At 38.7% G+C, this 27,571-nt stretch overlaps 1 protein-coding gene and 1 pseudogene across 1 annotated transcript in view; one reads left to right on the forward strand and one right to left on the reverse strand.

The window, feature by feature from the left end:
- Positions 1–27,571, forward strand: part of PIGU (phosphatidylinositol glycan anchor biosynthesis class U) — an 82,870-nt gene that overhangs the window by 3,331 nt on the left and 51,968 nt on the right. The window contains exons 2-5 of the mRNA XM_043604718.1: positions 8,412–8,476; positions 20,005–20,064; positions 20,906–20,968; positions 27,193–27,302. Of these exons, the coding sequence (XP_043460653.1) occupies positions 8,412–8,476; positions 20,005–20,064; positions 20,906–20,968; positions 27,193–27,302 (298 nt within the window). The remainder of the gene's footprint in view (positions 1–8,411; positions 8,477–20,004; positions 20,065–20,905; positions 20,969–27,192; positions 27,303–27,571) is intronic.
- LOC122497543 lies at positions 13,199–15,174 on the reverse strand (annotated as a pseudogene).

Here is a 27,571-nt window from a genome sequence, read left to right on the forward strand (position 1 = left end):
GACATTTTTTCTATGTCATTCATTTCTACAGACCCATCAGTTTATTTGGTAGTTCAACTAAAATTTATATAAATATTTTACTTGACAAAAATGCAAGCATGTGCTTCTCAGACAGTAACTAACACTAATATAATGCTTTCTATATGACAGGCACTGTTCTAAGCATTTTAGATATGTCTAAGAACTAATTTAATCACCACAATGGCCCTAAGATGTAAAGAGTTTTATGTGTAAATACCCCATTTTATAGATGAGAAAATGGAAGCACAGAGAGATTAAGTCACATACATAATGTTTTATGTGAATAGCTGGGAGTCTTTAGGCGTTGCTGTTCCACCAGAGTGCACTCTATACCATCTTGCATAGAAATCTGTCAGAAATAATTTTGGAACTTTTTTTTAAATCATATATTTTTTTAATCATATATTTTAATCAAATATATCATATATATTTTTTAATCATATATATTCCTCAGCCTTTGCTCTAATGATTAGGAATCAATATGGGCTTAGCTTCTTGAGTTTAGGGTAGAGGCCAAGCTATAAGTGCTTATTTAGAAACCCACCTCCAATGCAGCTATGAGGGTCAGGGTCAGGAAGAACACTTCTGATAGCACTACTTTAAAAAAACCAGAACTTTTATTGTTAAACAAAATGGAGAATTAATAAACCACACACAACAATGTATTGCACAGTGAATTATTATAAGCAAAACACATTTGTAGGCATCATCCAAATCAAGAATCAGAACTTTGTCACTTATTCCAGAAGCCCTTATGTATGCCCCATTTTAGGCACAGTCCCTCGGCACCTTCATTAAATAACCATTATCCTGACTTTTATAGTCATGACATCTTTTTTTTTTTTTTTAATTTATTTATTTTGAGAGACACAGAGACAGTGCAAGTTGGGGAGGTACAGAGAGAGAGGGAGACAGAGAATCCCAAGCAGGCTCTGTACTGTCTGTTTGGAGTCTGACGTGGGGCTTGAACTTATGAAACTGTGAGATCATAACCTGAGCTGAAACCAAGAGTCAGATGTTTGACTGAGCCACCCAGGTGCCCCCATGACATCTTTTTTTTTTTTAAGTTTGTTTGTTTGTTTGTTTGTTTGTTTAGAGAGAGAGAGAGAACAAGCCGGGGAGGGGTAGAGAGAAGGAGAGTGTGAGAATCCCAAGCAGGCTCCACACTGTCAGCACAGCCCCCGACATGGGACTTGAACTCATGAACCATGAGATCATGACCTGAGCTGAAATCAGGAGTTGGATGCTTAACCATCTGAGCCATCCAGGCATCCCTATACTTATGACATTTTTACATCCTCTTTGTTTTATTGCTTTGATGAGTGTCCCTAGTTGCTATAGCTTAGTGTTGCCCTTAAACGTTTTTATATGTGGTTTAAGTCTCCCCTAATCTTTAAGGTCCCCATCCATCCCATCCTTTTCTTATCTGTTGAAGAACCCAGACCATTTGACCTCTAGTGTTTCCCATAGTTTGGACGTTACTGATTGTATATTCATGGTTCAGTTTAACATATTCGCGTGTTCATTGTGTTTCCTGCAAATTGGCAGTGGGATCCAGAGACTGGATACCACTACTTTTTTTGTTTTTTAGCTTTTTACTTGAAATAATTTTATATTTATAAAACATTTGCAAAGATAGTACAGAGATATCATGTATACCCTTCATCCAGCTTCCCTTCATGTTTACATCCTGCATAATTAGAGTACATTGGTCAGAACTAAGACAATACTAAGACAATAATGTCCATATAATACCATTAAACAAATTGTAGTTGCTCAGAGTTTACCATTTTCCCACTATTCTTTTCCTGTTCTAGCATCTGATTTAGGATCATATATTGCATTTAGTGGTGGGCCCTCATTCTTTTTCTATTGGTGAGAGTTCCTCAGCTTTGCGTTGTCTTTTATGACTATGACACTTTTGAAACATACCGGTCAAGTATTGTACAAACAATGTCTCCCAATTTGGGTTTGTCTAATGTTTCTCATAGTAAGATTGAGATCGTGGATTTTGGGGAAAAGTCCCACTGAAATGATGTGATCTTCTCAATGTATTGGATTGAGGTACATCATATTGAAATGGCTTATTACTGATGATGTTAACCTTAATCCCTTGGTTATGATAGTATCTGCCTGGTTTCTCCACTGTAAAGTTACTATTTTCCCTTTTTAATTTATAAACATTTGGGGGGATATATGTAGGGGCTCTGTATATATCTTGTTTCTCTCTAAAGTTTTTACTCACTACTTTTTGCACTTATGGGTTGATGATCTTGCCTGCAGCAGTCATTACTATGGTGTTCTAATGATGACTTTTCTATTGCCCTGATTCCTTCTTCATTATGAATTGGAATCTTCTGTAAGGAAGAGTTGTCCCTTCTTCCTTATTTATTTAACATCTGTATGGACTTATAGGTATTTATTTTATTCTCTGTGTTATAATCCATATTATCTTTATTTTGATGCTCAAAATCTTTGGCCATTGCGACCTCTTTCAGGTTGACTCCTTTGTCCTTGGACATACTTTCCTCACTATTTTGTTTGTTTGTTTTGTTTTGTTCTGGTGTTTTTAATACTTCATTACTTTCTGGAACCACAAGATGCTTTAGTCTGACCTTATTTTTCTCTTGGTCTAGCCCTGGAATTGACCACTTCTCCAAGGAATCCTGGTTTCTTTTATTGAAAAAAGTTATTTAGAAAGCAAGTTCTGGATGCTAGGTGTGTTCATTGCTATGGGAATGACACTGTCTCTTGGGCCTTCTGCGCTAGAAATATAGATACTACTTATTTTGAACAAGCTTAATGCATGCCCTTCTTGATATGGGAAGCTCAAAGACCATGTTTGCCTTTTTTTTTTTAATGATTATTTTTTTAATTTTTTTTTCAACATTTATTTATTTTTTTGGGACAGAGAGAGACAGAGCATGAACGGGGGAGGGGCAGAGAGAGAGGGAGACACAGAATCGGAAACAGGCTCCAGGCTCTGAGCCATCAGCCCAGAGCCCGACGCGGGGCTCGAACTCACAGACCGCGAGATCGTGACCTGGCTGAAGTCGGACGCTTAACCGACTGCGCCACCCAGGCGCCCCTTAATGATTATTTTTGAGAGAGAGAAAGCGCGAGTGAGTGAACGTGAGTGGGGGAGGGGCATAGAGAGAGAGGGAGACACAGAATGTGATACAGACCTCAGGCACTGAGCTGTCAGCACAGAGCCCGACGCAAGGCTCAAACTCATGAACCCCGAGATCATGACCTGAGCTGAAGTCAGAAGCTTAACCGACAGGTGCCCCAGACAATGTTTGTCTTATGCTACATAATATGTTTTTATTATCACCCATAAGAAAAATATGTAAAGGTAACTAAATAAGAATTTTTACTTCATGGGATTTATCAGTTAAGAGTTGAGACACTTGGGGTACCTGGGTGGCTTATTTGGTTAAGCGTCCTACTTCAGCTCAGGTCATGATCTCGCAGTTTGTGAGTTCAAGCCCCACGTTGGGGTCTGTGCTGACAGCTCAGAGCCTGGAGTCTGCTTCAGATTCTGTTTCTCCCTCTCTCTCTGCTCTTCCCCCGCTCATGCTCTGTCTCTCTCTCCTTCAAAAATAAATACACATTAAAAAAAAAAAAAGAGTTGAGACACTTTATTGGGGTGCCTGGCTGGCTCAGTTGGTAGAGTATGTCTCTTGATCTTGGGGTTGTAAGTTCAAGTCTCACGTTGGGTATAGACATTACTTAAAAATAAAATCTTAAAAAAAAAAAGAGTTGAGACCCTATAAAAAAAACCCTTATATTTTAGAATAGTCAGCAATAATTAATTAGTTTTTATGGTCAACTATTCTGAAGCATTAGTTGTTGGATAATAATCCCATGAAGCTGAAATTTTATTCAATTTATCTGGTGTACTTTTTACAGGTGTTATTTTGGGGGGTACTCTAGGAAAAAGAATGGCTTAAAGCTATGAGTTCTTTGTATTGTTGTTGTTTTGAGTATTTTGTTTTTCTCTCCAAACAGACATTTTATGAAACCTATGTTAAAATGTTCCCAGCAAAATATTATTGGAACATATATGTTATATATGTTAGAATTTGGGGCCCTGGTTTTTCTTTTATACATGGAGTAAATTCACCATCACATTCTAGAGGATTTTGTTACTCTGTAATTCAGATGTTCCCAAATGTACTGCAGACCATGCCAAAATTTTCAATCATGTGCACCAAAGTAAGGACATTATAAGTTTATCATAAATATCAATGTATTCAAGTAAAAATATTTTGAGTTGATGCTCTTCCTACACTTTTTAATGTTATAGATGGTGGGAGTAAATGATAGTTTGTTTTTTATTTTTTATTTTATTTATTTTTTTAAATTTTTTTTAACGTTTATTTATTTTTGAGACAGAGAGAGACAGAGCATGCATGGGGGAGGGTCAGAGAGAGGGAGGCACAGAATCTGAAACAGGCTCCAGGCTCTGAGCTGGCAGCACAGAGCCCGACGCGGGGCTCGAACTCATGGACCGCGAGATCATGACCTGAGCCGAAGTCGGACGCCTAACCGACTGAGCCACCCAGGCGCCCCAGTTTGTTTGTTTTTTAATGTTTCCATGAGGTTAACTCTTTCCTTAGATCAATTATTTATTAAGTAATATGAGTTCATATTTAATCATCATGATAGCAGTGCCACATTCTAAGCACTTGCCAGAAAACACATTAACAAATTTTGAGGTGTACAGTATCCTAGCAAAAGCATATCTGAGAGAAATTACATTTTAGACAATTGCCTAAAAAGTATGCAATCTCCCTCTGGATTAAACCAGTGGAGAGTGATGTCTATGGACAGCATCTTACTGGTCCTCTGTTGAATTGCTTTTACTGCTCTGTGGTAGGATGCCATTGACTTAGGTGGGGAGTTGCCCTGTGAAGTGGCCTGATGAATCATCTCCTGGGGTCTCCAGTAAAGCTGTTAGTGAAGGGTTGAATAGTTGTGTTACACAGCAACCTCTTTATGTGGCTCCGTGGGGCAAATTTCTTTCTGGTCCTAGTATAAGGACCAGTTATAGCTGTCTTGAGCAATAGCTTTTTTTTATTTTAACAGCTAGTATGAACTCTGTAACTGATTAAGTTTCCTTCTAGGGTGGGTCCATTTAAGGCCCACTCATTATAAATATATATTTTTGGAACAGGCTTTGTAACTTTGATTTTGTTTTATTTATCTTTGAATAGGTAATTCTATCACAGGATTCAAAAACCAGTGGTGCAAAAGGCTATATGATTAAAAGGCACCTTTCCATACCACTTTCCTATAACCACCCACTTGTGTTCCCTGGAGGGACCAGATTCTTACGTATATCAGTTTCTTACATGTACTTCTGAGATTTTAGGCATATATAAGCTCATACCTTTTAAAGTTAGTTTTTTTTTTTTAATTTTTTTTTCAACGTTTATTTATTTTTGGGACAGAGAGAGACAGAGCATGAATGGGGGAAGGGCAGAGAGAGAGGGAGACACAGAATCGGAAACAGGCTCCAGGCTCTGAGCCATCAGCCCAGAGCCCGACGCGGGGCTCGAACTCACAGATGGCAAGATCGTGACCTAAGCTCATACCTTTTATAGTTTTTTGTGTGTCCGTTTATGTTTTTTCTTATCCTTCACTCATTTTTTAAAAATTAAATTTCCTGTTTCTTTCTAATAATTATGAAATAGTACTCATTGCTAAAGATTCAGAAAATGAAGAAAGGTAAAAGAAACTAAACATCTTCTGTAATCTTATCAGCAGAGATGGTTGCTGTATTTTAAATTTTTATTTATTTTGTTTAATGCCTAAGGTTTATGTTTAATTTGAGGCATTTCTCATTGAATACATATTCATTTTCTCTCAAATAATTAAATGGATCAAGGCTTATAAATATTTAAAATATTTATTTAAAATAAATATTTAAAATAAGTATTTAAAGTAAAATTTGATCATACTGACATACTGTGTTATGACCTGCTTTTCATTTTTTTTTTCATTTTTTTAACGTTTGTTTATTTTTGAGACAGAGAGAGACAGAGCATGAACGGGGGAGGGGCAGAGAGAGAGGGAGACACAGAATCGGAAGCAGGCTCCAGGCTCTGAGCCATCAGCCCAGAGCCCGACGCGGGGCTCGAACTCACGGACCGTGAGATCGTGACCTGAGCTGAAGTCGGACGCTTAACCGACTGAGCCACCCAGGCGCCCCAACCTGCTTTTCATTTAAGAGTATTTCATGGCCATCTTTCTTTTAGTAAATGCATACCTGTAATGTGCTTTTTTATTTTAACTCTTAATTTTGAAACAATTTTAGATTTCAAAAAGTTGCAAAAATGGTACAGAATTCCTGTTTACCCAGTACTCAACTTCTTCTAATGTTAACATCCTTCATAACCATAGTACACTGACCTAGCACAGAAAATTATTATTCATACAATACTAATAACTAATCTGTTATTAGAATTTTATCAATTATACCAGTAATGTCATTTTTATGGTCCAAGATTCAGTCCACAATCCCACACTGCATTCAGTTATTATGTATCCTTAGTCTCTTCCAATCTGGGACACTTCCTCAGTCTTAACTTTTTTTAAGTTTATTTATTTATTTTGAGAGAGAGAGGGAGACAGAGAATCCCAAGCAGGCTCTGAGCTGTCAGTGCAGAGCCTGACATGGGGCTCAAATCTCATGAACCATGAGATCATGACCTGAGCCGAAATCAAGAGTCAGATGCTTAGCTGACTGCGCCCCCAGGGCACCCCTCCGTCTTAACATTTTTGAAGTGCACTGGCCGGCTATTTTGTCTCTCAATTTGGGTTTTCCTGATGTTTTCTCATGATTAGATTGAAATTATGCTTTTTTGGCCAGGGTACCACATTTTTGGCAAGGGTACCACATTTTTGGCATAAGGACTACAGAAGTGTTTATCCCCATCTCAGTGAATCATTTCAGGAGGTACTTGATGTTGATAGTGTGAACTGTCCAACGTTATTACTGGTGATGTTAACTTTGGTCACACGATTAAGGTAGTGAGTGCCAAGTTTGTCCATATAAAATTATTTCCCCCCTTGCAAATATGGCTTCTCATCATATTTTTTCTCCCTGATTTTAGTATCCCTTGATGATCTTGCCTTTCACAATTATTACTGTGAGGTCTCCCAAATGGTGATTTTCTATTTCCATCTTTCCTTCTACATTTGATACTTATAGTTCTCTGTAAGGAAGAGCTTTCTTTGCTCATCCACTTATTTATATTCATTTATATCATAGTATGATTTTTAACTATGAAATATTTCTATGTATCTATCCACACATCCACATATATACATATCATAATTTATTTAGATAAATCTCTATTAATGGACATTGAGATGATGATGATTATTTTAATATTTATTTATTTTTGAGAGAGAGACAGACAGAGTGAGAGTGGAGAGGGGCAGAGAGAGAGGGAGACACAGAATGTGAAGCAGGCTCCAGGCTCTGAGCTGTCAGCACAGGGCCCGAGGTGGGCCGGGCTCGAACTCACTAACAGCAAGATCATGACCTGAGCCAAAGTCAGATGCTTAACCAGTTGAGCCACCCAGGCACCCCTGGGATTATTTTTTTAAGTTTATTTATTTTGAGAAAGAGAGCTGATGCACAAGTGGGGGAGGGGCAGAGAGAGATTGAGAGAGAGAGAGAGAGAGAGAGAGAGAGAGAGAGAACAGAGAGGATCCCAAGCAGGCTCTCCACTGTTAGCACAGAGCTGGATGTGGGGCTGGTCATGACCTGAGCCAAAGTTGGACGCTTAACTGACTGAGCTACCGAGGCGTCCCAAGGAATTATTTTTATTTTTTTAATGCTCTGAGCACCATAATGAACATACAGTTATTTCCCTAAGATAAATTGCCCTAAGAACAATCATTTCAGTGTCAAAAGTACTTAAAAAGTACATATTTCCCTGTAGAAAATTTAATGCAAATGTCACTCAAGCAACATATGAAAGTGCCCATTTCCCCACACTAGGGACAACATTTCTCAACTTCTAATATGTTGTCTTATTATTTTGGGGAATGTGGCAAAATATACATAAAGGAAACACTTTTTAGAGTGGGTGGAAATTACAGTGAGATCAAAGAAAGCTCATAGTTTAACAAAATTTTCTCCTGAGAGCTGCCCCACAGTGAAAATAGATGCTCTGTATGGAAAAAAGTTTCATGTCATCTGAAATGTTCAAATCAAGATTTAAAGCCACTTGCTGGGATTGAGGTAAAGGGGGTTGGACAAACTGTGAGGCCCTTCTTGTTCCTGGGAGTATCTAATACATTGGTCTCTGGCCATCTGCATATGTCTCTGAACTTGGATGAAGTGAAGTGAACTTGGATGTCTTACTTTTCAGTGGTTGAAGGCCTTTCACTGTTGGACTTGGGAGTGTCTCCGTATTCTGGAGCAGTATTTCATGAAGTAAGTGTTCTTGTTTTCTTTTCTGGGTATTAAGAGTAGTTTATAGTCACAAATACCAAAGCCTAACCTCCATTTTGTACAAACATTTGAAAACATCTATTTTTGAAAATCATATTTAGAAACAGACCTTTTTTAGATGTCCTCTGCATAAGAAGGAGGTTTCACAATTGCAGTGGAAATGATCCAGATCAAGATTGTGATTTGCGGAAGCAGATGAGACTTCTGTAGAAGTTACCATTTTTATTGGCAAATAAATCGTAAACAGTTCCCAGTGCACAAATAAGTTGTATGCTAATTGGCCTGTAATTGGTTCTTTGGAACATGCTTTTCCATGAAAACTGTGTTAGCAATGCTGGTTTCTTAGAAAGTCACAAAAGCCTGTTTAACCCATAAAATTAGTTCTTAAGAATGCTAAAGTCATTGTTGGGTCACCATCATCTCTTGCGTGGGCTCCTGCAACAGCTTCCTGACGAGTCTTGCTCCATTCGGTCTTGCTCCTTTACTTTTAATTCTGCAGTCAGAGTCATCTTTCTGAAATGTGAATCTGATTTTGTCAGCTCACCACTGAACTCAGGATAAAATCCAAACACCTTAGGGAGTATACAAAGCCCTGTGGGCCCTGCTTACCACATTAACCACATTTCTTTCCACTCTCACCTCCCCATTATTATTGGTTACATTGTTTTAAAGTACAAGTCTTCTAATTTGAAATTTTAACCCCTCAGTTTTACAGTTGTATCCTTCATACATACTTTGAACACAAATTTGTTTGTTTGTTTGTTTGTTTGTTTTTTCTGTCTAGTATTTTGAAAGCATTCAGCTTGGTTCTCATGGAAATAACAACAGGCTTTTGCATTCATATTAGTTAGCTTGTATTACTGTCTAATTGAGCCACAATAATAAGAGCAGCTAGCAGAAACAGGGACAATTTAAGACTCTTAATAAGCACACAATTCAGTTATTGGGAACAGATATGTGTGTGGGCATATAAAAGCATAGCCCACTAGCCACAAGGGCCCAGTGTGGAGGATGCCTTGAGCAGTATGTTTTCTAGACAGAATAGGAACTCCCTGAGAGAGTTCTCACATACATTCATAATGCTCCAGCACTGTATTCTCTCTTACCTGTGTTTCTTTGCTCATGCTCTTGTCTCCTTATGGAAGGCTATTCTTCCCTCTTTTGGTGATTAGCTTTACTATTTAGGTATTAGCTTAGAGTTTACCTCCTTCTAGAAATCGTTCTTCCTGAACATCTTCCAAAGCATCTTGTGCTTATACTTTTAATGGCTCATATCATACTCTTGAAATTGCCTCTGTACTTGTTTTACCTAGTATGCTATATGTTCCTCAGAACAGGTACTGGCACCTTTTCATTAAGTATTCCTAGTCCCTAGTCCTGTATCTACAGATGTATTCCAATCCCTCCCTTCCTTCTGTCTTTTAATAAAGATTTGTTAAGTACATACCAAATGCCAGCTACCCTGGTAGGTGTTAGGGATACAAAACAAGACACGGTCCTTGGCCTCATGGTGCTTATTTCTGAGAGCACAAAGAAAAAAAAAAGTTAGTAAAAAGAAAACAGATTTCAGAGCAAAGAATATTGCCAGAAGTAAAGAAGTTTATTGCATAATGATAAGGGTGTCAATTCTCAAGAGAACATAACAATCCTAATGTGTATGCACCTAATAACAGAGTTTCAAAATACATGGAAACTGACAGAACTGCAAGGAGAAATAGACAAATCCACAATTATAGTCAGAGGTTTCAATATCCTTCTCTCAGGGATTCATAGGACAAGCAGACAAAATCAACAAGGCTGTAGAAGCCTTGAATAGCATGTCAACCAACTTGACCTCATTGACATTTATAGAACATTCTGTCCAACAACAGCAAAACACATAATCTTTTCAAGTGTACATGGAACATCTGCAAGATAGACCATATTCTGGGTCATAAAACAAGGCTTAATGAATTTAAAAGGATTGAAGTCATAGAAAGTATATTCTTTGACCACAATAGAATTAAATAAAAAACTAATACCAGAAAGATGTCTGGAAAGTCCCCAAATATTTGGAAACTAAGTATTCTCCTCAATAACCCATGGATCAAAGAAGAAATCAGAAGGGAAATTAGAAAGTATTTGAACTGAATGAAAATGAAAGCACAACCTATTGAAATATGTGGGATGTCAGTAAGCAGTACTCGGGGGAAATATATAGTGCTAAATGCCTATATTGGAAAAGAAGAAAGGTCTCAAACTGATGACCTCTGTTTTTACCTTAAGAAACTAGGAAAATATGGGCACAAAAACAGACAGATCAATGGAACAGATTAGAGAACCCAGAAATGGACCCACAAACGTATGGCCAACTAATCTCTGACAAAGCAGGAAAGAATATCCAATGGAATAAAGACAGTCTCTTCAGCAAGTGGTGCTGGGAAAACTGGACAGCGACATGCAGAAGAATGAACCTGGACTACTTTCTTACACCATACACAAAAATAAACTCAAAATGGATGAAAGACCTAAATGTAAGACAAGAAACCGTCAGAATCCTTGAGGAGAAAGCAGGCAACAACCTCTTTGACCTTGGCCACAGCAACTTCTTGCTCAACGTGTCTCTGGAGTCAAGGGAAACAAAAGCAAAAATGAACTACTGGGACCTCATCAAAATAAAAAGCTTCTGCACAGCTCAGGAAACAATCAGCAAAACTAAAAGGCAACTGACAGAATGGGAGAAGATATTTGCAAATGACATATCAGATAAAAGGTTAGTATCCAAAACCTAGAAAGAACTTATCAAATTCAACACCCCAAAACCAAATAATCCAGTGAAGAAATGGGCAAAAGACATGAATAGACACTTCTCCAAAGAAGACATCCAAATGGCCAACCGACACATGGAAAAATGCTCAACATCACTCATCATCAGGGAAATACAAATCAAAACCACCATGAGATACCACCTCACACCTGTTAGAATGGCTAACATTAACAACTCAGGCAACAACAGATGTTGGTGAGGATGCGGAGAAAGAGGATCTCTTTTGCATTGTTGGTGGGACTGCAAACTGGTGCAGCCACTCTGGAAAACAGTATGGAGGTTCCTCAAAAGACTAAAAATAGAACTCCCCTACGACCCAGCAATTGCACTACTAGGTATTTATCCAAAGGATATAGGTATGCTGTTTTGAAGGGGCACATGTACCCCGATGTTTATAGCAGCACTATCAACAATAGCCAAAGTATGGAAAGAGCCCAAATGTCCATCGATGGATGAATGGATAAAGAAGATGTGGTGTATATATACAATGGAGTATTACTCAGCAATCAAACAGAATGAAATCTTGCCATTTACAACTGCGTGGATGGAACTAGAGGGTATTATGCTAAGTGAAATTAGTCAGAGAAAGACATATATCATATGACTTCATTCATATGATGACTTTAAGAGACAAAACAGATGAACATAAGGGAAGGGAAACAAAAATAATATAAAAACAGGGTGGGGGACAAAACACAAGAGACTCATAAATATGGAGAACAAACAGGGTTACTGGAGGGGGTGTGGGAGGGGGGATGGACTAAATGGGTAAGGGGCATTAAGGAGTCTACTCCTGAAATCATTGTTACATTATATGCTAACTAATTTGGATATAAATTTCAAAAATGACATTAAAATTAAAAAAATAAAATTGCCTTGTTCTTTAAAAAAATAAATTAGGAAAAGAAGATAAATTAACCTCAAAGTAAGCAGAATAAAAGAAATAAGATCTAAGTGAAAGCAAATGAAACAGGAAAATATTGAAAATCACTGAAACAAAGTTGGTTCTTTGGGATGAACAGTCAAATTGATAAACTTTTGGGAATTGGGATATATTCAATATTTTGGTTGTGGTAATGGTTTCATGGGTGTATACATAGGCCAAAACTTATCAAATTGTATACTTTAGGGGCTCCTGGGTGGCTCAGTTGGTTAAATGTCTGACTTCAGCTCAGGTCATGATCTCATGGTTTGTGAGTTTGAGCCCCATGTCGGGCTCTGCGCTGTCAGCACAGAGCCCACTTCATGTCCTCTGTCTCCCTCTCTCTCTGCTCCCCCCCTGCTCACATTCTCTGTCTCTCAAAACATAAATAAACATTAAAAAAGTATACTTTAAATATATATAGTTTATTTTATACTAATTATATTTCCATAAAACTAAAGTTAAAAAAAAAGTGAGATTTCAGTTAAATGGTAAGTAAGTACATGTAGAAAAATAAAACTGGGTACAGGGATAAAGAGTGACAGTCAGGGCTGCCTGGGTGGCTCAGTTGGTTAAGTGTCTGACTCTTGGTTTCAGCTCAGTTCATGATGTCATGGTTCATGAGCTCAAGCTCCACATCAGGCTCCATGCTGACACAATAGAAATTGTTTGGGATTCTCTCTCTCCCTCTCTCTCTGCCCCTCCCCTGCACTCACTCACTCCTTCAAAATAAACTTAATAAAAAAAAGAGTGACAGTTGGGGTGCCTGGGTGGCTAAGTCAGTCAAGTGTCCGACTTGGGCTTAGGTCATCATCTTGTGGTTTGTGGGTTCAAGCCCTGCGTTGGGCTCTTTGCTGACATCTCAGAACCTGGAGCCTACTTCGGATTTTGTGTCTCCCTCTCTCTCTCTGCCCCTCCCCTGTTCACACTCAGTCTCTCTCTGTCTCTCAAAAATAAATGTTAAAAAAAAGAGAGTGAAAGTCATGTATGTGTCACTGTTTTAGATAGTGTGTTCAGGGAAGGCACTCTGAAAAAGTGAAATTTGAGTAAGAGATCTAAATGAAGCCAGCATATCATAGCATCTATGATGGCCCTGATTTGGGAATGCACTTGGCATTTGTGAGTGGAAAAAGAAGGCAAGTGTTAAGGCAGAATGAACAAAGAGGAGAATAATAAAGACAAATTATGCAAAGTTAGGAGTCAGATTATGTAGCACTTTTTATACACATGGTTAGGAGTTTGGTTCTTCTCTCTCTCTCTCTCTCCCTCTCTCTCTCTCTCTCTCTACCTACCTACCTATCTATCTTTAGTGTTATTATTTTTTTTAGTGTAATTATTTTAATGTCCAAAATTTATAATATGAAGACCAGAGCTTCCTCCTAGATTCAAATTTATAAATTCTTATAAATTGAGATACTTCTTATCTAATGTGGTTTCTAGGAAGAATTCATTCAAGTCCTCAGTGGTCATTTGCTCAAATGGAATTATGTTCTTCATCTTCTCTAGCTCTCTCGTATTCCTCAATCCTGGCCTTGGAGAGAGGTAAAAACTCAGCACAACTTTTTACATCTTTTTTCATAGCATCCTGGCATACGAGCCTTCAGGGCATTAAACTTCTCAAAGTCATTTGCCAAGTCAGCCTTTACCACATTGGCCTTGTATGAGCCCAGTTGATAGCAGGTAGATTCTTAGGTAGAGTAGCCAGTGTGGTTATAAGGGTCTCATTCCAAGACTTTAGGGAATTAACAGTGGTCTTTTGGTCTCAGGGTATGATCTTTCCAAGGGCTACTCAGTAAATGCCTATTAGAGAAAGTTTTTGCCCAGCCATCTTGAGATCCTTCACTAATCTTGGTGGCCCACGGTAGCAACTAGATTTTGTTTTTACTATGCTGGGAAGATATGGAGACTTTTAAGCCAGGAGAGGAGTGATCATATTTATTTTACATTTGATAAATATTGCTGTAGATACTGTAAGGGGAATTGACTCTAGGGACAAGAGGTGAAGCAGGAAAATGATTAGGAAGGATGCCTATGCATTAGTCTAAGCAGGATGATGGTGGCTTGGGACTAGTGTAGTAACAATGAAGATGGTGAAAAGTGATTAGATTCTTTAAAAAAGTAATTAAATTCTGGTTATACTTTTAGAAGTAGACTTGTTAATAGATTTGATATGAGATACGAAGGCAAGAGAAGATTCAAGGATATGATTCAAGAAGAGCAGGTTTTTTGTCCTGAGCAACTGAATAACTGAGGTTATTTAATGAGATGAGGCATACTGAGGGAGGAGCAGTTTTTAGGAGGGTAAGAAGTAAGAGTTCAGATTTCACCATATTAAGTTTGAAGACATCCAAATGACAATGGTAAGGCAACAGGCTATACAAATGTGAAACTCAAGAAGAGAGGTTCTGACTGGAGGTTTAAAATTAGGATCTGTCAGCCTATAGATGATATTTGAAAACATGGGACTTGGAAACCAATTTGACAATAAATTTCTTATTACAAAAGAAACTAACAACTGAAAAAACAAACATGGGACTTGATGTAATCACCTAGTGTGATAGCCAGCCTCCATGATGGACCCCAAAGATTTCTACCTCTGGTATTCACACTTGTGGTCCTCTCCCATATCATACCAGAGTTGGCTTGTATGACTGAAAAAAAAATATGCAGAAATAATGGTATGTCACTTCATAAATTAGGTTATAAAAGACACTGTAGCTTACATCTTGGACTTTCTCTTGAAAAGATAGACAATAGACAATCTTGTTAAGGAATTTGCTCTAAAGGAGGGCAGAGAAATGGTATGGCAGATATCTGCTGAAGGCAGATATCTCATGAAGTTTTAAATATGAGAATCTGCCCTATATTTATTGTGGCACTGTTTACAATGGCCAAGATGTGGAAGCACGCATGCATGCATGCGCGCGCGCGCGCACACACACACACACACACACACACACACACACATTGGAATATTATTTAGCCATAAAAAAGAATGGGATCTTAGCATTTGCAGCAACACGGATGGACCTAGAGGGTATTGTGCTAAGTGAAATAAGTCAGACAAAGACAAATACCATATGATTTCACTTACATTTGGAGTCTAAAAAACCCAAACAAATGAATAAACTAACAAAAAGCAGAAACAGACCCATAAATATAGAGAACAAACTGATGGTTGCCAGAGTGGAGTGGAGTGGGGTGGGGGAGATGGGCAAAATGGGTGAAGAGGAGTGATATAGGCTTTCAATTATGGAATAAAAGGGACAGCATAGGGAATGTAGTCAGAGGTATCATAATAGCATTGTATGGTGACAGATGATAGCCACACTTGTGGGGTGCATAACATAATATATAAACTTGTTGAATCACCATGTTGTACACCTGAAACTAATGTAGCACTGTGTGTCAACTATGCTTCAGTGAAAAAAAAAGAACATGTGGCTCAGTCAGTAGAGCATGTGACTCTTAATCTCAGGGTTGGGAGTTCAAGCCCCACATTGGGTGTAGAATCTGTTTTAATTTTATTTATTTATTTATTTTTTATTTATTTTTGGGACAGAGAGAGACAGAGCATGAACGGGGGAGGGACAGAGAGAGAGGGAGACACAGAATCGGAAACAGGCTCCAGGCTCTGAGCCATCCGCCCAGAGCCCGACGCGGGGCTCGAACTCACGGACCGCGAGATCGTGACCTGGCTGAAGTCGGACGCTTAACCGACTGCGCCACCCAGGCGCCCCGAATCTGTTTTAAAAAAACATGTAAAAACTCTCAAAACTTACTCAAATAAAAAAATAGCAAAAAAAAATTGAGAATCTGTGTATATAGTTGCTGATGGGAATAATCCTGTGGATAGAGAAGTTGGTGATGTAGGGAAGAGAATAATTGAATGAGCATTGTCTTTGAGGAGGCAGGAAGGAATGAGATGCAGTTCATAAGGGGAGAATTTGACTTTAGGTAAGAAGAAAGTAAGTTCATCTGTTGTTAATAAGAGAGAATATAGGTATAGATAAAGGATGTTGGTCAGTGGGTAGTGGGAAAATAAGGTGGTTCTCATTTAATTGTTTCTTTTCTCAGTGAAATAAGAAATGAAGTTGTCAGATGACAGTGAGGAGTGGGGAGGGAAGTTGGAGGTTGAGGACAGGGGAAGATGTGAAACAGTCCTGTCAGAAAGAATATGTCGAATGAATGGAAGAGCTGTATTTAGCCATTTAACCATTATTTAAAATGTTTCTCTGGGAAAATGCGTTCTTAGCTATAGTGAGGGAGTCTAGAACATATTCTTACTCCTTACTGGTGTGTGTGTGTGTGTGTGTGTGTGTGTGTGTGTGTGTGTGTGTGTAAGTAAAAGGGGATAATGGTATGAGATAGTAATTTCCTGCTATTAGAAGCCATGTTAACTCTCTATACTTGTGTAAGATAACTTCTTGGGGACTGAACAGTTGCTTCCCCCAAACGTAGTGGGGATGACCTCAAACTCGGAGTCCCTTGCTCCTCTTTCCTGAATATGGGTTAATTTGCTTGTAAGCTCAGTGTTCTTAAATCAAGAGCTACCTGTGTTTCAATATAGTTTCTTTAAATAATAAAGCATAAAGAAATAAAATTAAGGGTGCCTGGGTAGCTTAGTCGGTTGAGCATCCAACTTGATTTTGGCTCAGGTCATGATCCCAGGGTCATGGGGTTGAGCCTGCATTGGGCTCTGTGCTGAGTGTGGAGCCTGTTTAAGATTCTCTCTCTCTCTCTCTCTCTCTCTCTGCCCCTCTGCCCTTCTCCCCCACTTGTGCTCTCTCTCTCTCCGAAATAAAAGAAAAAGAAAAAAATTATATCAAGCCAAGTGAAAAAAGTATTTTGGAAGAGAAAGTTCATCATTCCTTTGCCTTTTATTTTTTTTAATCTTCAGCTGATTTTACCATCTAGTTCTTAGGGAAAAGTAAGAATATGTTAAAGGGGAGAAGAAAAATCTGCACAGGAGAGAAAAAGAGAATTGTGGCAACCACATTAGATTTTATGACTACCTTCAACAAATGTTTCTATTTTGTGTTTAGCCAAGTAATGATCATAAAATTGTGAGTTCATTCAAAATTTACCCTACCCTGACTGGGAATGGTTACTCACATGGAAATGTAGCATGAAGACAAATTATATTCAGTGTATACTTCTCTATAATAATATGATATACAGTTAAACTACCGTGGGCATGTTAGTTCATTATGGAAACCAGCGCATTTGCTGATAGGCTTTTTGAGAACTATTTGTTCTGTCATTTCTGAGACCTACTTAGTGCCACTCTAAACTATCTAAAGCATCAAAGCACTTTGAAAGCAGGCTATTGGTAATATAAATATCAAGTTACTACTTCTTACTGACAAAGATAAATGCAAAAAAGAATCCATTAGTAGATAGTTGTAAAACATTTAGTTCTTTTAGAACTTTGGAAGGCAAAGTTGATGCCCTTGTTTTCAAAAGGAGGTAAAAAGTTGATCTCAGGTAGCTAACATATTGAGGTTTACTGTATGTTAGGCACTGTGCTAAGTAAGCACTTGTGCCTATTACCACTTACTCCTCCCAAGAACCCTGTGAAAGGTCACTATTCTTCTTCTTTTTTTTTTTTTATGTTTATTTTTGAGAGAGAAAGAGAGACAGAGTGTGAGCAGGGAGAGAGACACAGAATCCAAAGTAGGCTCCAGGCTCTGAGCTGTTAGCACAGAGCCCGACGTGGGCCCCAAACCCACAAACCGTGAGATCATGACCTGAGCCAAAGTTGGACACTTAACCGTCTGAGCCACCCAGGCACCCCGAAAATAGGTGGCTATTCTTATTTTATAGCTGAGGAAACTAAGGCTTGGAAGAGAAAAGTACACAGGTGGAACCTGGATTTAAACCTGAGTTTGACCCCAAAACCTTGTTCTTTCTACTACACTAGCTAAAAAGCATGTTAGTGACCTTTGCAATATTACAGGATATATTTTTGCAAGTGATTGGGAGTTGGAAAGAGGCGCTCCTGAGTCACCAGCAAAAACTCACTAAAACCAAGTCATGCACTATCTTTCTGGTTCTGGCGGATTGGTGAACTGGCTTATAGTAGCAGATCAACCCTCCTGCCAAGAAAAAATAGGAAAGGAGGATGAATAGAAAAAAAAAATATCTATTTGATGGTATTGGAAAGTATCAAGATAGCCAGGATTATTGAGGGGCTGAGATCCCAGAGAGGAAAATACAAAATGTGAGACTGACAGTCTGAGCTGCTTTCTCTTTGATGTATTTATCAATTTGTAAGTGGCATAGGCTGAGATTAGAGAAAGAGAACAGAAATTGGCTGTTAAGAGGCTAAGGAGCTAAGTAGAGCTATTGGAAGTCTCACAGTGCTGGAGAAATAACAAAATCAAATTCATGGCCAACCAAGGTGGCAGGGCTCTGGTAAACATCTTCGCTTCCAATTGGGTCCTCCGAAGGACTACACTGAAGGAAGGAATAAGGGTAAATGACATATAGATATTACAAAAAAATAAATCAAAGGGGCACCTGGGTGGCTCAGTCCATTAAGCATCCGACTCCTGTTTTTGGCTTAGGCTATGATCCCAGGGTTGTGGGATTGAGCCCTGCATAGGGTTCCACTCTGAGAGTGGAGCCTCCCTCTGCCCCTTTTTCCCAGTTGTGCACTCTTTCTCTCTCTCTCTCACTCTCTCACACAGACAGACACACACACACACACACACACACACACACACACACACACACAGAGATCTAGCTTAATTAGCTAAACTAATTAGATTAAGGTGATGCTATTCTATTCTAATTGCTTGCCAGAAATGTAAAGAAATCTTTTCTGGAAGAAAATAGCCTTGTCCAGAACCTCTAAAATTTTTCATATCTATAATGTCCATCATTCAACCAAAATTTACCAAGCATAATAAAAGAGAAAAAAAAATAGACACTACGGATTCACGGGCGATTCAGATATTGGAGCTGTCAAACTTAGACTGTAAGATAACTGTGGTCAGTGATTAATATGCACAAAAAATAAGTGATGAGGCAGAGAATTTCTCCAGGGAACTGGAATATATAATAATGAATCAAATGGAAATTCTAGAACTGGGAAACATAATAGCAAATTAAGAATGCAATAGGCACAGTTAACAGCCAATTACACAAAGCTAAAGAGAAGACTCATGGGGCACCTGACTGGCTCAATCAGTAAAGCATGTGACTCTTGATCTTAGGGTTGTGTGTTCCAGCCCCACATTGGGTGTAGAGTTTACTTGAAAAATAAATAAAATCTTGGGACATTTGGGTGGCTCAGTCGGTTAGGTGTCCGACTCTTGATTTCGGCTCACGTCATGATCTCACTGTTCATGAGTTCGAGGCCTGCTTGGGATTCTCTGTCTCCCTCTCTCTCTGCCCTTCCCCCATGCATGCATGCTTACTCTTGCTCTCTCAAAAATAAATAAACAAAAAAATAAAAAAATAAATCTTTGAGAAAAAAAGAGAGAGGACTCATGATCTGGAAGATAGGTCTGTAGAAAATATCTAGACTAAAGCTTGGAGAGAAAAGGATAGAAAACAGAAAAAAAAAGAGAGATCTATGAGATATAAAACATCTCAGAAGACAGAAGAAGGGAAAACATTTCCCAGCTTATTTTATGAGTTCAGCACTCTTGGTCCACTATGGAGTTCCCCTTGGCTATTCTGTATGCCTTAGAATTAAAGTTTACCTCATACCTTTACTACTCTTGAAACTGATAACAGTAAGATTTAAGTTATTTGTTTGTTTTTCTCCTACAGACTCCATTAATAATATACCTCTTTCATTTCCTGATTGACTATGCTGAATTGGTATTTATGGTGAGTAACCTTCCACATGAAATCAACACGTATATATCTTTATAGTCTTTTATCTTGTTGTTTTTAAGAAAAATTATCTTTTAGGAACTTAGGAGTTGCTCAGAGTGTGAAAGCAAAAACCTATCCTTAATTGAATTCAAGGAACTGTGATATATTATGGAAGTATGGGGAGTAGTCTCTGACATCTGACCAGTTCTAATTCCTTATACTTTTAAAATTTGGTTTCTGGACTATGTAGTCTCAAACTTTCTAGTGCCAAAACTCTATGATTGGCTTTAATTGTAGTGTCAGTGTAGAGGCCATCCTGAAGTTCCTAAGCATTCTGCCAAAAGATTCCGTGCAGTGGACATAGGCCTGATGAGACTCTTAGGAGCAATAACCTTCAAAGTTGAGATGACAGGGCTGTTTTGAGAGATAGGAATTTGAAACACTTGCCTAATGTAGAGTTGAAAATCTGGGTCAAATAGGAGATCCAATGAGGTCTTCCTTAATAATTATAATGGCTGCTGTTTATTGAGGACTTATTTAGTGCTGGGCACTTGACATACATCAGGCCTGCAAAGTATTGGGTATTATTCCTACTTTATAGAAAACTTAAGTAACTTGCAATTAAAGAACAGATGTGGTACACCAGGCTAACATAAGCCTTGATGGGTCCTTATCCTCAAGGTTTTCTAGTCAAATCTCCCTGAAAGGCTTTATCTTTGGGTAGTCAAAGTGAGGCTTGAGGTTCTGCCTGACTGGACAAATTAATTACCAAATAGCCCACCACCATCCAAAACCTCTAGGCCCTGGCAGCATTTCCTCACTCTTATACTATTGTTTCTCTTTCTTTTGACAGGTAACTGATGCACTCACTGCCATTGCCCTGTATTTTGCAATCCAAGACTTCAATAAAGTTGTGGTAAGTAGTCAGTGGGTGAGACAAAACTGGTGGAATTTTTTGGTAGCCTTCTGGTCTCTGTTATTACAAAAAATCAAAGGTCATGTACTTAAGGATCCAACTGTTTAAAAATACTAAGAAATAGGAATGAAGCTTCTGGCCTGTTAAGCCAGCTCTGCAATGGCCAAACCTAAACCAACAAGACAGCTTCACTAATAGATACAGAAAGGTCAGTTTAATCTCTGTAGCTTAATATCCATTCACCTGTGCAACTTTAGACTTTCTGGAGCAGAGTTGAACTACAATTATAGTAATGAGGACCCTTAATAATCTTCCTTTCATGAGTATAGCTTTTAACTCAGTGTTATGCCTATCTGAGGTAAAATTGGATTCCCAATGTAGTTTCTGTTTCCCTACAGAGAACAATCTTATTTGGAAAATTTGGCATGTAGTAAATGCCTGTAGAAAGTTTTTTTTTTTTTTTAAATCAGGTGTAATCTTTTTTTTTTTTTAAGTTTATTTATTTATTTTGAGAGATAGTGAGCAAGCAGGGGAGTGGCAGAGAGAGATGGAGAGAGAGAGAGAGAGAGAGAGAGAGAGAGAGAGAGAGAAAGAAAGAAAGAAAGAATTCCAAGCAGGCTCCATGCTGCCGGTGCGGAGCCCGACATGGGGCTCGAATCTACAAACTATGAGATCATAACCTGAGCTGAAATCAAGAGTCAGACATTTAACTGACTGAGCCATCCAGGTGCCCCCTTTTTTAAAATTAGTTTTGAGAGAGAAGGAGAGAAAGCACGTGAACAGGAAAGGGGGAGGGAAAGAGAGAGAGAGGGAGAGAGGATCCGAAGTGGGCTCTGTGCTGACAGCAGAGAGCCCGATGTAGAGGCTTGAACTCATGAACTGTGAGATCATGACCTGGGCCGAAGCCAGACACTTAACCCACTGAGCCACCCAGCGCCCCGCCTGTAGAAAGTATTGATGAAGTATTGATGTAAACTTTAGTCTTAATCCGTATGTAATAGCCAAAGGGAGTGATATATCGTGACCATTTTCATTTTCCTGGGTTCTGAGAGAGTTAACAGATTAACCATGTGTACTATCCATGTAGTTATTTTAAAAATTGGCTGCAGTCCTCCTTGACTGGCTGGGAGCCACTGAGATTAACTGAGGAGAGAGAAGGCTGCATCCCACTGGTGTTGTCTGTGGTTTATTTTCACATCTGTTACCAAGTAATAGAACCAGAAGTAGCAGTATGCCTTTCTGTGGCACTGGTCATTAGTAACAAAGCTAGTGAATTCTACAATTATGGACCTCAAAGAGATTTACAAAATATCTGGATTGGGAGTTCTTAAATTGGGGTCCGTTTATAGGCTTAATAGCCCTATAAGACCAGAGAGTGTACATCTTAAACCAGTGGAGCATTTGGGACATAAACAAACCTGAGGGCATTATGCTAAGTAAAATAAGTCGACAAAGACAAATCTTGTATGACCTTATTTATATGTGGAATCTAAAAAAGTAAAACTGGGAAGCCTGGTTGGCTTAGGCAGTAGAACATGTGACTCTTGATCTCAAAGTCGTGAGTTCAAGCTCCACATTGGGCATAGAGCTTACTTTAAGTAAACAAATAAATAAAAAGTCAAACTCCTAGAAACAGAGTAGATTGGTGGTTGACAGGGGGTGGGTTTGGAGATAGGGGAAATGGGAGGGTATTGGTCAAAGGGTACAAACTTTGGTTGTAAGATGAGTAAGTTCTGGAGATCTAATGTATAGCATGGTGACTATAGTTAACAATATTATATACTTGAAAGTTGCTAAAGGAGTATATCTTAAATGTTCTTACCACACACACACACACACACACACACACACACACAGGAATTATGTGAGGTGATGGGTGTGTTAACTAACCTTATTGTGGTAATCATTTTACAATATGTACATGTATTAAATCTTATTGTACATTTAAACTTACACAATGTCATATGTCAGTTGTATTTCAGTAGGATTGGAAAAGAAAAGAAAATTTTAGGGACTGAGGTGAAATGCTTCAACAGGATTCCTTTGAGGGCTAGAGATGAAATAATTGGGTGTGAAATTCATAAGCTGAGGAATGCAGAGATAAATTAGCAGTGGTTATTTTCTTCCCCAAGATAGATTGTGTATGTAGACCATAGTCTTTGTTCTTTGAAGTTATATGCTAAAATATTTAGGGGTGAAATGTCATGATATCCACAGCTTACTTTCAAATAGTTCAGAAAAAGAATTTGCATGTTTGCGTATGTATGTGTAGAGATAAAGGAAATGTGGCAAAATGTTAACAATTAGTGGATCTAGGTGTTTTATTTATAAACTTTTCTATAGTTTATAAATTTTCAATAAAAAACACTGGGGAAAAAGTAGATCTGTGTCTGTACCCACCAGTGTATGTGTATACACGTGCATGTGCACACACACACACACACACACACACACACACATACACATACATATACACAGTATAGATGTGATATATGTGAATATCCAAGGGAGGGTTGGTAGCTTTCATTTAAGAACACGGCTAGATCTTTTCAACCAAAATGTAAAACTGAAATGTGTTTTAGTGAAAGTTGATTAGAGATGCCAACATCATATGTACTCCTTTTTTTGCTGTTCAACTGTCATAAACGTACCACGCATACACCCTAATTAAAACCATTTTTTAATGGTGAGAGAAGCTTAAGGGTAACTAATGAAGCTAGGTTTCATTTAATTTCCTAACAAAGTTAGACGTCAGTGTCAGTAGAAGAGATCCCTTTAATTTAGAGCAATGATAATTTTAATTCATTTGTTTGTTATTTGAGTTTATATGGAAACATACAGAGAATTTTTTTTCTTTGTGTGATTTAAAGAGGTTGAGAGAAAACCAAATGAGCTGTTGTTGATACCCTGTTTTTTAACACACCAAAACATTCTGTTGTCACCAAGACTGAATTGAAATTTGGAGTAGTTTTGTTTCTCCATCCTCAGAATTCAGCCTATTGGAACTTAGGTTTCTTGGTCAGAACAAGAGTTTTATTTACACTGTGTCAAAAATTAACTCATTCTGAATGGCAGATTTTTGATGATGTGGATAGAGTATCAGCACATATCTTCCCCCAAATCTTCCCCACTTTGTCAGAATGGGCCCATAGCATATGGAAGAATTTTAGTCTTGCTGGGATTTAAGACCAGATCCCTGGTAACAAAGCTGTGTCTATACTCAAAACGTGTTCTGGAAAACTATGGTGCAAAGGTGGGTTCCATTCCTAGCCCTTCTCCAGCTGTTAGCCTATGGAATATGAATGCTGATTGATTGTGACCAGTGGATTCTCACATTTTACATCTACCTTACTTGACAAAAGCATTGTTAATCTAGTCTGTCCTTTGCTGAGATTGTACTTTCTATTTGGGACTCAGAATTCGTGTTAGAAATTTGCTTGTAGTTTGAGAGAGAGTGATAAAAATGTGTCTTCCCTTAATGTGATTAGAGGGTTGTAAATTTGGAGCATAGACTCCTGAGCTTGGAATGTGGTGAGGCTAACAGAGATGTGGTGGGGGAGGAGTATTCACTACTCCACCTCTGGACACCCTAGTTTTGGGGGTTGCAAATTGGTATAGACACAGATTCAATTATTAGAAAAAGCTGTTTATTTGAAGCAGGGGAATAATGTCCTTGTAAAACCAAATCTTGTAAGGACAAGGAAAAGCTGCATAGAGAAGTGGATAGAAGGGAAAGAAAACTCCACCCTGGAGATTTATTTTTTAATTAAAAATGTCTATTGAAATACAACACACATATGGAAAAGTGCACAGGCGCCTGTGTATGAGGTGATTAATGATCACAGAGGTAATGATCACTCAGGTAATTTCCTTTTAGGCCACTTTTAATCTCTCTTATGATAGTTTTAAATCTCATCATTGTCAAGGCTGCTGAATATATAGAAATGTTTATCTTTGGATTTTAACTTGTACTCCTTAACCTCACTTATTTTTATACTTTAACATTTTCTTAGTGTGTGTGTATTTGCTTTTCCTTTGACTTTTAGCCATTTTCCTGTCTCTGACTGGATCCAGTGGGGATTTTTAAAAGGGAGTTTGGCTGTTCTTCGGGGGAGCTGAGTCAATAATTGGGACCATGAGGCCAGGCATCATGGGGGCTTTGCTGGTGAGCTTGGGGGGAGACAAAAAGAGATAGCAGAGAATCTGGGGACTGCTGACCTGATTGCCTTTCTCTCCTGCAGGCTCTCCTTTTATAAATCTTTCTGTTTCAAAGTATTTTGGAAGATTGGAGTTATTAGGAAGTACTTTTCTTTAGTTGTTGACATAGGGTCACCTCTGCCCAGGATCTGCACATACCTGTTTAGCTGTCCCCATCCCTTCCTATAGTCCTGATGGCAGGCTTCCAGCCTGGGGACTGGGTCTGCATTCCCACCTGTATCTCTGGCTGCTCCTGGATTGACTCCCTGCTTCCCTTCAACAGGCTTCTTTGAGGATCTCCCCCCAGCCAGGTGGCCTTCTTTTTGCAGGAACTCAGGGACCCTTAGCTAGCAGGGCCTCCTTCCTCTACCACTGCTGCAGCTGTCCTCGCTAAGTGCTCTGTCTGCTGAGCCAGCCCCCTCCTCTCTGATAAAAGCACTGTAGTTTATATATTGTCTTTTTAATTAAACAATCCCAGATGTGCATGGTAGCCTAACTTTTATCAATAATAATTCCCACTGTTTAACCTGAACTCTCAGAGATGATCAAAGGAGGTTTTTGAAGGTTGTTCTGGTTTTCTGATTAACCCTTTACTACTAAATTTGTGCAAGAAATCTGGGCTTACCTGTGTTCCTGTGATAACTTCTCTACTTTCTTTTGAATTGAAAAATGGATCTTTAAATTTTTTTTTAATTTTCCATTTTAAAAAATTCTGAAATACCTAAGACATACAAAAATATGTAAAGAATAATATGTACTGTGAACTTACTTCAACTTAAAAAATAAAACATTACACATAAAGTTGCCTCTGAGACTTTCATCTCCTTATTCTTCCTCTCACCAGTTACCACTGTTGTGAATTTAGTGTTTATTGTCCCCACACAGGGCCTTAACTTCTACTACTTTTGCATATATACCTAAATAACACGTAGTATTATTTTGCATGCTTTTAACTTTGTGTAAATGGTATAGTGCAATGTTCTGTACATGCATTTTTTTATCATTAAATCTTTAATCCTGCACACTTGCTACTCTGACATCTCTGCACTACTCTCTTTTATAATCGGTTGCAGCCTTGAATTTATCCTGTCGAAATAAGATTCTTGGGCCATTAAATCAGCAAGGCTACCCATTTGGGGTTCAGAGGCTTTTTCCATCTATAGTCTGACCCATGTTTGCTTATAGGGTTGCCTAACTTTTTTTCATTCTGGAGTACACCCATGAACTTGTTGGGACATACCAGGGGAAGGCAAGAGCTTTCCACCCCCGTCTCACTCCCTCCTGACTCTCCAGCTGCCCAGCCACACCCAGCCCTCCTCCTTTTCTTCATCATGGCCATTCCCCACTTCCTCTGTGGGAGTCAAAAACTTGAAACAGGAGAACATGAAAGAAAACCTGGGATACTGTGACATTCAGGGGATCATTTTACTTTGCATGAAAATATTTCACTTTGCTGATGGAAGGAGTTCTTAGGCCACTCATGGTAACTCTTCAACAGGGCTGGGAACATTGCTTTGCCATTTATTCATTCAGTCATTCAATAGATATTTATTGTTTGCTCACTGTGCCAGGTATTGGAAATTATTGGCAAAAACATGGTCCCTGTCCTCATGGAACTCATAGTCTAGTGAGGGAGACAGATATTAGTCACATAAATAAAAAAGTCATAACTGTGAACAGCGCTATGACAGAATGTGTATTAATAGGGACATTTTACCTACTTGAAGGGGGTTAGTGTGCCTTCCTGAGGAAGAAATGATTTAACAGATCTAAAGACTATGTGGGAGCTAATAAGGAAAGAGAAGAAGAGGTTGTTCCAATTCAAATATAAAGGCCTGGGAGCAGGAGGGGTATGGCATGTTCATGGTGCCAGAACCCAGAAAATGAGAGGTGAGGCGAGAGGTGGGTATGAGATGAACCTGGAGAGGTAGGGCCAGACCAGGTGGGGCCATGTGGGCCATGGAAGGACCACTGTCTTCATTCTAAAAGCAATGGGAATTAATGTGTTTTGTCATTTTTTTTTCCAGTTTAAAAAGCAGAAACTCCTCCTAGAACTAGACCAGTATGCCCCAGATGTGGCCGAACTCATCCGAACCCCTATGGAAATGCGTTACATCCCTCTGAAAGTGGCCCTGTTGTAAGTATTATTTGACAAAACAGGGCTCGGTGCCAGTGAATGCGAGGAAAATCTGATGAGACTTTCTCATGTTGTTTGTTGTATTTTTGGAGATCTGTGGTCTTAGTCATCAAGTACTTGCTGTGGTTCTGCTGCACAACTGGGGTTCTGGCCAGCAAAAGAGACAGAGCCATTCTGTCTCTTTTGGGACAAAGCTTCACACAGCGACATGCACAATCAGCCCTTCACAAATGCTTTTTCACTCCACGCTGATCTGGGCTCCAGCCTAC

This window comes from Prionailurus bengalensis, chromosome A3, assembly GCF_016509475.1.
Source record: "Prionailurus bengalensis isolate Pbe53 chromosome A3, Fcat_Pben_1.1_paternal_pri, whole genome shotgun sequence".
Classification (NCBI taxonomy): domain Eukaryota; kingdom Metazoa; phylum Chordata; class Mammalia; order Carnivora; family Felidae; genus Prionailurus; species Prionailurus bengalensis.